Source organism: Danio rerio, chromosome 6, assembly GCF_049306965.1.
Source record: "Danio rerio strain Tuebingen ecotype United States chromosome 6, GRCz12tu, whole genome shotgun sequence".
Lineage (NCBI taxonomy): Eukaryota > Metazoa > Chordata > Actinopteri > Cypriniformes > Danionidae > Danio > Danio rerio.
The window spans coordinates 54,224,885-54,237,080 of NC_133181.1; the positions used below are offsets into that span (position 1 = coordinate 54,224,885).

The 12,196-nt window shown below is 37.5% G+C and overlaps 1 protein-coding gene across 6 annotated transcripts in view; it reads right to left on the reverse strand.

The window, feature by feature from the left end:
* Nucleotides 1-155: 155 nt before the first annotated feature.
* Nucleotides 156-12,196, reverse strand: part of chd6 (chromodomain helicase DNA binding protein 6) — a 90,313-nt gene continuing 78,272 nt past the window's right edge. For all 6 annotated transcript variants that reach the window (XM_009302700.5, XM_694268.11, XM_073954634.1 and 3 more), the window contains 4 exons: nt 10,570-10,803; nt 8,019-8,162; nt 7,814-7,918; nt 156-5,515 (listed from right to left, as the gene is read on the reverse strand). In XM_009302700.5, coding sequence (XP_009300975.1) covers nt 4,490-5,515; nt 7,814-7,918; nt 8,019-8,162; nt 10,570-10,803 — 1,509 coding nt within the window. In that variant the 3' untranslated portion in view covers nt 156-4,489. The remainder of the gene's footprint in view (nt 5,516-7,813; nt 7,919-8,018; nt 8,163-10,569; nt 10,804-12,196) is intronic.

The window sequence follows — 12,196 nt, forward strand, 5'->3', positions numbered from 1 at the left end:
GATCAACAAGATTTTTGTCAGGTAATGTAGCAGGTAGAAAAGGCTAAATAGAATAACTATAATAAATAGAAAAGCTAGATGATAAACTAGCTTTCATATTTAAAATAAAAAGTCTCACGTACTGTAAATCAACTAACTGATCAGCATCAGACATGTTGACTTGAAAGTTGAAAGTCATCTTTTATTGCACAATAAAAGATCACATACCATGGTTTGAATTATATGATTGGTCCACATCGGTGTACAGGAGCCATTTCAAACAAAACAAAATAAAAAAAAAAATCCCAAATTAAAAATAATGAAAAACAGCCACAACTCTCAGCATCGCTGCCAAATTCATACCAAGAGTTTAAGTTCACTTTTTTGTCTTGTGTTATCATCCCTATATAGTGCACTTCTTGCTTCAATGTAACTGTTACAGTACTTCCTCGTCACGAACACTGACCATTATTAGTTGTATCAAACTCATTCAACATTATTGAGCAACAGAACATCCAACATAGGCTAAATGAAGGCTAAAGCACAGTTTTATGTGGGAACACAATGCTTTAACGCTAAGCATTGGAATCTGGATTTTATTCTGTCCTGGAAACTGCTTCGGATGTCAAGTACGGGTCTCTTTAGCATGCAAACACTGACAGTGGCAAAGCAAAACCCAGTCTCCTACTATGTGCATATTTGCAAACATTGGAAATATTGAACAGTCTGATCAAAAATGACACTGGCGTATGACACCACACACACAAAAATAAGTTTTCCTATTGGAAATGCACTATGCAAATCTACTACAATGATCTCCCTTTGATTAATCCATGATGAATGGAGGTAGGGGCTGATGAGAAAGTATCCAGAAGTAATTTTTATACACACGGATACAGTCAACATTACCGTTTTCAGAACAGTTCAGCTTTTATGGAAAGTAAATGGATCAGTGTAGACATCCCGTACAGGAAAACATCCAAAAAATCTAGAGAGGACAAGTTTATGTACATGTTGCAATACACGGAGACGACGTTTAGACAGTAAAACACAATAAATACAAGGCTGAAAATGGAAATTGATCAGATTTTTACCAAACAGCTGAAGAGGGGGATGAAAAAAATGGAGTGTTGTTATGACAGAACTGAATATATATTGGTGGATCTTCAAATACTGCACCAGGGAGAATTGATCTTTTCCAAAAGCATTATTCCGATTCGATTAAACTGAAGTGTTTGTGAGTTTCCATCAACGTTGTTGCGTTTTCTAACTGTACATTTCCAACAAACAGTACATTAAAACAAACAAATCAATACACTTACAACCAGCATTGCAGCATTCTCAGTCTAACAGTCTGAACTCTCCGGCTATATGTATACTGGCTGTGCTTCTCCAGAAGTGTTGAAGGCCTTTAATATAGATATAACCATTATAATAATGAAAAAACAAGCTTAATGTAATCATCCAGACGTCTAAATAAAGTCTGCGGGTTTTTTTTGTTTACCAGGAGTTACTCAATAAAAATGGGAAGTAAGTTTTTAGATGAACAATGAGACATTTTGCAAGTCAACTAACAGACTTTGTGCTTTAAAATACTGTTCTGAGTGACTTAACAGAAGGAAAAGAACTGATTTCTGTTATTTAAAGAGAACTTCAAGGAGGCCAGTATTTATACAACTAAAGCATTTGAAGTTGTAAATCCGAGACTGCTTCCCAAAACGCAGACACTGTACACAAGTACTTTGATATATATATATATATATATCTATATATATTGTCCAACATAAAGATGTAACAAACACCCATATATAAAACGCTAAATAAGGCATTGCAAAGTGAACTCAATAAAACAGATGTCAGAGAAAGGGAAATTAGATATTTGGTGAATTTGGCAAAGTAAAAAAAAGAGAAATAAAAGCAAAATAAATTACATCACGGTGTCACAAATAGCGTGACAAGGCAACAACAGCATGTTTTTTTTGAAGGTGACCATGATTTTTTTCGTTTGTTTGTTTTGTTTAGACGAGAAATATACAGTACAGGTTTACATAGGTCAAAATGTACAGGAAGTGACATGTGCGGGTGTGCGCATGCGTCCACACGAACACACATAAACAAGACAGAACACAATTACAGGTAAACATTCACCAAAAAAGGACTGTGCAAAAAACGTTTTCACATCTGAAAACTGAAAGTAAGATGAGAAGGTGGAAAATGAACACTCCCACAAAAGGGAGACCCTGTTGAAATTGGGGGAGAAAAAAATTATCTCTTGGTTGTCAACTAGTGTACAGTATTTCAAACAAATGAAACACTTAGTGCTGATTCTTTTTACATTTTCCCCCAATATGTGACATACTGGCAAGGAAAGAAAATAACGTGTGCTTGTAAACAAAAGTAACAGCAATATACAGCTAGATAGATTTACATGTTTGCAAAAATCTCGGTAGGATTTACTCTACAGTATTTTCGAATGCATGAAAGAAAAGTGATCTGATGTCTTCCTGTCAACCTACAGGGCTTTAGAGAATGCAGACAACTGGGGATTTGAGGAGATTGACAATATATTTTATATAAAATGAAACTTTCTGGCATCAAGTCACCCTCATGTTTATCCAAACCCAAATGATTTCCTTTTCCACACTGCAGCAAAAAAGACAACATTTTGAAGATGATTCACACTGCTCTTAGACATAAAATAAAAAATAGCAGAAGAGTTATCAAGGACCTGAACGCTAAAAGTAGCCCAAATAAATTAGGTTGTAAATATGAAAGTCCATTCTTGTCATCAAACACAAAGAAACTCCATGATACTGGTTAATGGGATGCCAAGGACACTGCGGAGATTGGGTAAACTAACCAGATCCATACTGCCAATGTGCCAACTTTTCTGAAGTCACAATATAGCTTTGCATGATGAAAAGTTTTCATATGGAGTAGCCGCATGGTCATTTTTAAAGCATGAAAATCGTTTTTTTGCTTTAATCTTATATCAAAAGTGCAATATTAGCATTCTGCTTTAATGTTTCACTTGATTTAGTCAGTTACTCAGGCTTGAAAGACATGAGGATGATTGACGATATAGTTCATACAAAATCAAACTTTCTGGCATCAAGTCACCCTCATGTTTATCCAAACCCAAATGATTTCCTTTTCCTCACTGCAGCAGAAAAGACAACATTTTGAAGATGATTCACACTGCTCTTAAACATAAAAGAAAATAGCAGAAGAGTTATTGACCTGAACGCTAAAAGTAGCCCGAATAAATTAGGCTGTAAATATATAAGTCCATTCTTGGCATCAAACATGAAGAAACCCCATGATACTGGTTAATGGGATGCCAAGGACACTGCAGAGATTGGGTGAGCTAACCAGCTCCATACTACCAATGAGCCAACTTTTCTGAAGTCACAATATAGCTTTGCATGATGAAAAATGGTCATTTGGAGTAGCCTGGTCATTTTTATAGCGTGAAAATCAGTTTTTGCTTCAATCCTATATAAAAAGTGCATTATTAGCATTCTGCTTGAATGTTGATTATATCAGTCGTTCAGGTTTGAAAAACATGAGGATGACTAAATAATAACAGAACTTTCATTTTTTTGGTGAATTTGTTCCTTTAAATTGACAAAATTTTCTTATCTATGGCACAAAATCTTTGCACTTACAGCACCCCTTAAGTTTCTAAAGTCATCTTTAAAACTGCTTACTAGTATTCCAAAAAGGGCATCTTGTTGAAGTGACAATGTGGAAATACAATATCAAAAACAACAGGACAAACAAAAAAAAAAAATTAATCTAAGGATTGTTCTTTGCCAACAACTTCAAGCCTTGCTCGTTTTGAGTTTCCATTGCACTCACCAGGTTGCACTCATGCCATCTATAGCTTTCGGTTAAATCTCCACTAAAATGAATACATAGCAGCAAGCAACTAAGAACAAAAACACTGTGGTCCGTCGAGAACATATTAGATACAGCTCTACCAATGGGATGAGTGCTTTCCTTACATTATTCCGAGAAATGTTTTTAAAACATCAATCTAGGTCTTATGCGACTATAAGAGCGTGATCTGAAAACACCATTATGAAGTGAGACTGCCATCATTTTTTTCTGTGTGTTTGCACAATACCAACATCCTACCACTTTCTGAGATTCGGTGAAAGATGCTAGTGAATAACACCTAATCAAGGGCATTGCGGGGGGAGGGGGTCACTAAGAGCGTTCTCCGTCAACAGACAGAAGCATCTGAGGATCCATTCCCATGATGCAAAAGGAACACCAATGAAGATGTCGTCCCTTTGTAGGATTCGAGACCTCGCTGAGTGTTTGCATGCTTTGCAAGTGTCTATTTCGTTAGCACACACCCAGAAGGTAGCGAGTAGATGTCAGTGAAATTACAAGGGCAGATCTATAAACAATACGTTGATATTCAAAGTCCTATACACAAACCTTTACCGACACGACACACACACACACACACACACACACACACACAAAGTACTGCGGCATTCTAGTCTCCTTGAGCATCTTGCTCGGTTTTTTCGTTTTCCTCAGTCCTTTTATCCTCAGACGGAGCTTTTATAAGGTTAGTAGGAGCCAAATCTACATCAGGTCCATTTTCTTCCACTCTGGCCTCTTGGCTCTTCAGTTCTGGCGTCTGTTCATCTTTAACCCCCTTCGATTCCTCTCCATCAATCTGTGTGCCAAGAATCCCGCTTCCTTCCACCAGTCCTTCCTCTCTAACCTTCTTCCTCTTCCTCTTAGGGCTGCCTGTGCTGTCTGCTGCAGGCATAGCAGGTAGTGCCATTATACTGCCCGGTGGCAAGAACATATGCGGATACAACAAACTATGTGACATTCCTGGGATTAGAAAGGGGTTAAAGGTCAAATGACTGCCGGTGCTTGTGATGCTACTACTATTACTGCTGCTTGTGGCGGCAGCCGTCGACACGGAGGCTGATGTTTTCTTGTCTTCCCCTCCTTGCTTTGCGTCCTCCTTATTCCCTTTCTCTGAGCTCACTGGAGAGCTTGCGTTATCCTGTGGAGGCGCAGTATCTGAACTATCCACCGAGGTTGAGGTTACGGTTGCGGAGTTCGTCAAAGTCACACTCGCTGTAGTGGAGGATGCAGTTACGGTGGACATCGTGGATGTTGCTGTTGACATCGGTTGACTGATCATCCCGCTCATGTGTGCGCTGTACATTGGAGGCTGCACGGTCGCCATGCCGTGGAGCATCATGGGCAGCATGCTAAGTCCATTCTTGGCATCATCTGACGATACGGCTGTGGCGAAACCGTGAGGAAAGCCCATGATGCCAGTTAATGGGATGCCAGGGACATTGCGGAGATTAGGTAAGCTAACCAGATCCATGCTGCCAATGAGCCCTCCGTTCATGAAGAGAGAACCCATGCCCGCGGGGAGTTCAGGGGCTTTGGGCATCTCAGTTCGGGGGCGGCGACCTCTTCTTCTTGGACCAGGATCCCGACTCACAGGTCCAGAGAGGATGCGCGTGAATTTGCCCTCCGGTAGAAAACCCTGGGATTGAAGGATACACAATTATATTGTGATTGGTTTACAATGAACAAAATCATTCATTCACACGTATATAAGTTAATATAAAATTATTTCATTTAAAATCATTAATTATTATTATTATATTCTTAAAAAAATATCTAAATAATACACAAATTATTGTAAAAAAAATTTCAGTTATTTATAGAAGCATGTTTAGAATTACCGTACCAACCTTGATAATATATCCAGGTGAAATAAAAGTAAAGTGTATGTATATATATATATATATATATATATATATATATATATATATATATATATATATATATATATATATATATATATATATACATACAAGAGTGGCAAGACTACAGTCAGACAAATATTGCTGCTGTTGGACAACATAATGTACTTTTGAGGCTTTTTTTAGGTGATAATGTAGTTGTTTAGATTGCAATTATGCAGTTTATTTATAAAGATAGTGCCTATTTAATTTGATAATTTTGGAAATTTAGCACATTGGCGGCCATCAGCCTGCCACAATGAGCAGAGCAAAGACAGTTGATGTTCTGCCACAAGAAGGCAACAGAGAAAGCATAATAAGTTCTTAGGGGGGAAAAAACAGCATTTTTACAGCATACATTTCAAACTACAGCTGATTAAATCATTACAGAACAGGTAAGTGACAATCTAAATCTATCTCTTTCTTTTATATTTTGTATTGCTGAATTTATACAATAGTAATTTGGTAGCGGTTGCTTTGCTTTGGCTTTTTCAAGGTTAATTATTGAAATCTCCCTATTGCAACAGAGAAACACTGAGAAATCTCTGTAGACTGATGGCAATTCACGCCCTTCAGCCTACTAATCTTAAAATGTGAGCAAAATCCCCTGTTTTGTCATCATTTTAGACATCATGATAGAAAATCATTCAAATACTAGCTCTAAAGTGACGTTTGTGAAGTAGCAACTGTCTCTGCTGTTCTGACGGTCAGCTGCAGATGTGTATGAATGGCGAAGGAAAGTAGTTCCACGTACAAAAAGGATTTTGAGACTCTCCTGTGTTTGATTTTCTATTTTATATACAGATTAATGCCGCCAAACTGTTGTAAAAACGCAATAGCACACTCGTAGCAGTGCAATATGGCTGTATATTGTCATTGGAGGGACACTAAGGGACTCGGCCTGCGCACGCCTCCCACCAGTGCCGATATACAGCCATTTCACAATTCTACTCCTGTGACATTGCTCATATACAGGGCTTGACATTAACACCCACCAACCCGCCAAATGCTAAAAGATTTTAGCTCTGGCGGGTAAGACAGCTGCTCCCACTAGCCACTTTGGCTGGTTGGAAATCATTTTTAAACTGTAGTTTTCTTAAAGCAGGATTCGACAATAAGGATGGCCCAATATGCATGCAAATGTGATCTTAGAATCGAGAAGCAGCACGACTGAAGAAAAAATAACAGGGTCACTGCTAACGTTTTAATTATTCTTTGAACAGATTATTAACAGGGCGTGATCATCCTTTCATTATCACACACGGTGTGTTTTTTAACCTGCTTTCTTTTTCTTTTTCTTACAGTTATTTTTGTTAATATAGTTTAATTATCATCCTTTACTATAACATTGCTTTAATATGAGATTAACTCCCCATTTATGTGTAGCAACTGCTGATCTGGGACCTTTAGCTAGGACAGATTACTGTGCATATTTTGTGCATACATGACAATTATTCTTTTTAAATGTCAATTTAAAAAAAAAAAAAGTTTTGTTGAATAAAAAGTACATGTTTGCTGCTATATTTTGCTTGTTTGGACACATTTAAAATGTGTGGCTAAGAAATATTTTTTTTTTTGGTGTGGTCAGAGATAAATTTGGTAAATCCTTAATTTTGAGCCCTAAAAAAAGTCATGTGAGATAAAAACTAATTGCAATGCGACACAACTCATTTGCTTATGCACATTGAGCGAGCTCATACACAACACACACAAAAAGTGAAATGAATGAGGAGGCATGTTGACAAAACACAACATCTAAATCAAGTCATTTTAGCATGTCAAAGTCACATTTGTTCATATAAAATATATTTTCCAGGGTTTAATACCAGTTTCACTGGCTGGTACAAATACAACACACTAAAGACAAACATTTTATTTCATTTTATATGCCAACGAGTAAGTCTAATACAAACTACCATTCAGTTTTCTATTATATATCCCTTATTTTTACACTATGTATTCACAAGTATACATTAGTCTCTGCTCTACTGCATGGAGTTTTCAGTCTGTTTCTTAATTATACATATAAGACTCACCGAATGCTTCACCACATCTGCCCAATCAGGAGCCACAGAGTATTCTGAGTTTGCATCCAACCACCGGGAGAGCTCTTTAATGGCTGGAGCCATAGCACCCCCAAGCTGCAACCAGTGGAATTGTGGCGTTACAGTGAAATAAAATCAACCCCAACAAAATACATTAAAATGATTGCAAGTATATGTATATGCATGTTTCGGTTACCCTGCGGCCTGTGTTTCTGTGCACTACTGGGACTCTCTCCTCCCCAGTTAGAGAGTTTACATCCAGCTTACTGGGGTCTTTACAGCGATGTCTTCTCTGTTTCGGACGATCCAAAAAACTGTGCAACATGCCTGCATTTTGAGACTAGGACAGACAAACAATATATATTAAATATTAAAAGTTAATTACAATATCCAGTTGAAGTCAGAATTATTAGCACTCCTGAATTATTAGCCCCCAGTATATTTTTTTTCCAAGATTTATTTCAACACATTAATAATAACTGATTTGTTTTATCTAAGCCATGATGACAGGACGTAATATTTTACAAGGCATTTTTCGAGGGATGGATTCGGATTTTTGCCTTCTAATCTGTCCCAGCATGGATCAACATTTATCCATTTCCTCATTACTTTATTAGCATGATAATTTGAACTATGAATAAAGTCAACAAATTGCTTAACATAAGAATGTTCAGTGCGTTTGCCTGTCTCTTTTTAACTCTATTTTCAGGAGCTATCAAATTAGGTCAGAGGTCATAGAGACCCCGAGTGGTAATGAAGGGCTTGATGATTGAAAACAACTGTACAACTGTTTACCTATTTGTATTGCTATGTGGTATTACTGTCTAAAGGAATCATCATCATCATCATTTTCATCAGCTTATGCGGGGCTGGGTCGCGGGGGCAGCTGTCCTAGGAGAGAACTCCAGACTTCCCTCTCCCTAGACACTTCCTCCAGCTTCTCCCGGGGGATCCCGAGGCGTTCCCAGGCCAGGCGAGAGACATAGTCCCTCCAGCGTGTCCTGAGTCTTCCCCGATGCCTCCTCCCGGTGGGACATGCTTGGAACACCTCCCTAGGTAGGCGTCCTGGAGGCATCTGAAACAGATTACCAAGCCACCTCAGCTGACTTCTCTCGATGTGGAGGAGCAGTGGCTCTACTCCGAGCGCCTCCCGGGTGACAGAGCTCCTTACCCTGTCTATAAGTGTGCGCCCTGCCACCCTTCGAAGAAAACTCAATTCAGCTGCTTGTATCCAAAATGTTGTCCTTTCGGTTGTGACCCAAAGCTCATGACCATAGGTGAGAGTAGGAACATAGATTGACCGGTAAATCTAGAGCTTTGCCTTTTGGCTCAGCTCCTTCTTCTTCCTTCTTTCATAACAGACCGGTACATTGACCGAATTACTGCTGCCACTACACCGATCCGCCTGTCAATCTCACGCTCCATCCTTCCCTCACTCAGACCCCAAGATACTTGAACTCCTCCACCTGGGGTAAGGACTTTCCTCCAACCTGGAGATGGCAAACCACTTTTTTTTGTGATTTTGATATTATTATAATTACATGTAAATTATGTTTAAAGTAATTTTACTTTTTATTCAAGATAGACTTGGGTAGTAAGGATATAACTGCCTGAATGTAGATTATACCGGTTTTTAACTAAATTTGATAAAGACGGCTGAGAGTACACTCAGTCTTAGGTAAGAAACAGATTGTACTTTAAGTGTGTGTGTTCTATTTGATTGTAGATCCTTTCACTGGTCTGGGGTCAGCTCTAAACAGTTTAGTGGATGTCTGACGTTTATATGATTAGGAACTCATTGTGAGTGTTGAAGCTGGCTTCTGCTGATGAAACTGCAAACTATCTTCAGTAACGTATTTCGGATAAGATGTTAAACCGAGGTCCAGACTCTCTGTGGTCGTTAAAAAATCTTAGGATGTCCTTCGAAAAAGAGTAGGGGTTTAACCCCGGCATCCTGGCCAAAATTTGCCCACTGGCCTCTGTCCATCATGGCCTCTTAACCATCCCCATCCTTCATCACTCAGTTGGTGAGTGGTCTGGCGCAATATTGCTGCCGTCACGTCATCCAGGTGGATGCTGCACACTGGTGGTGGATGAGGAGATTCCCCCAATGTGTAAAGCACTTTGAGTGTCTTGAAAAGCACTATATAAATGTAAGGAATTTTTATTATTTTTAGTAAACTTTATTTATTTATTTTACTCTTCTTTATCTGACAGATTGGTCATTCTTTGGGTTAAAAATGTAAATAATCCCTACACAAGACACTAGCATTCAGCTTAAAGTGGCATTTTAAGGCTTAACTAGGTTAATTAGGCAAATCATTGTGGTTTGTTCTTCAGACAATCTGAAAAAATATAACTTAAAGGGCCTAATAAAATTTACCTTAAAATGTAAAAAAAATAAAAATAAAAACTGCTTTTATTCTAGTCGAAATAAAACAAATAAGACTTTCTTCAGAAAAAAAACATATTATAGGAAATACTGGGAATAATTCCTTACTCTGTTAAACAACATTTGGTAAATATTTGAAAAAGAAAAATCACAGGAGGGCTAATAATTTTGACTTCAACTGTATATGTATTTTTAATGCACAAAAAACAGCTAATAACAAGCTAATAAACAAGCTAATGCTTGTGTAGCATAGGAAATAACGTGCATGAATTTATGTTATGACTTGCTTATAAATGTAAAAAAAAAAACCTTCCAGTTCTAATTGTAAAAAATTCTATTTAAGAGTCAGACTAACCGCTGGAAAAGCAGAAAGCTCCATGTTATAGTTGGGGTTCTGTCGGAGCCATTCCATCAGACCTTTGTTGGCCGTTTCCCTGTCCACGCTCGCACTGAGAGTCTCTGTGGCCGCTGCAGCAGCGGGAGAGGGTGTTGCAGAGTGACTAGAAAGTGTAGTCGGGGTGGCTGGAGGACATTCAGACTGGGAGGATGTGGAGGACACAACCGGGTGGCTGATACTCTCTGCCCCGCTCTGTTGATGTAAGAACAAACAGAACAGATGCCATTGATAAAATTAAGTATGATAAAAACTTTGCAAGTTATGCTTAAAAATAATGATTACTATTATGTATATTGTTTTTAACTAATTTAGTATTGATTAATAGAACTTAATTTTTTTGCAGGTCCATAGCTAGCTTATTGAAAAGGGTGGTTCTTTTTATTTTTTTTCTGCAGTTATTTTCTGTTTATTGATGAGATTTAAATCCTGTATTTTAGTGACATTTTAAGCACTAATTTTGCTGGATCAGCTTATCGGATGGTGATCACAACCACATTTTCTGATGTACCGAAAATATTTCCAACAATTTTGTTAAAATGTTTATCATAGTTCTACAAGGTATTTATTTACAAATGTAGATTTAAACCAGAGATGGCCAAACTAGGGCCTGCGATCCAAAAGTGGCCCATGGTAGCCTTTTGTTTTGAGAAAAACACAGAAGCGGCTGCACAGAAGTGTGCAGATAGATGAACATAATAACACCCACTGTACATTTACAGTTGAAGTCAGAATTATTAGCCCCCTTTAGGTTTTTTTTTTCTTTTTTAAATATTTCCTAAATGATGTTTAACAGAGCAATGACATTTTTACAATATTTCTGATAATATTTTTTCGTCTGGAGAAAGTCTTATTTGTTTTATTGCAGCTAGAATAAAAGCAGTTCTTAATTTTTTAAAAAACATTTTTGGGACAAAATTATTAGCCCCTTTAAGCAATTTTTTTTTCGATAGTCTACAGAACAAACCATCGTTATACAATAACTTGCCTAATTACCCCAACCTGCCTAGTTCACCTTATTAACCTAGTTAAGCCTTTAAATGTCACTTTAAGCTGTACAGAAGTGTCTTGAAAAATATCCAGTAAAATATTATTTACTGTCATCATGACAAAAATAAAATAAATCTGTTATTAGAAATAAGGTTTTAAAACTATTATGCTTAGAAATATGCTTAAACAATCTTCCCTCCATTAAACAGAAATTGGGGAAAAAATAAACAGGGGCGCTAATAATACAGGGGGACTAATAATGCTGACTTCAACTGTACATTTGTCATTATGTTTATCTATCTGCACACTTCAGATTATTAATAGCAACCTGTACATATATTCACTTATTGTAAATCTCTGTTCATAGCTAATACAACCTGTATACAATGTTCATAGTTCATCCATCTGTAAATATCCCCGTTTTTCTATAACTGCACTTTATAACTTATACCTGTATCCTGCACTTGCTGCTATTGCACTGCTGGTTAGACCTAAACTGCATTTCGTTGCATTGTACTTGTACATGTGTAATGACAATAAAGTTGAATCTAATCTAATCTGATCTATTTGGCCTGCCATCCCATACGACAAAAGAGGA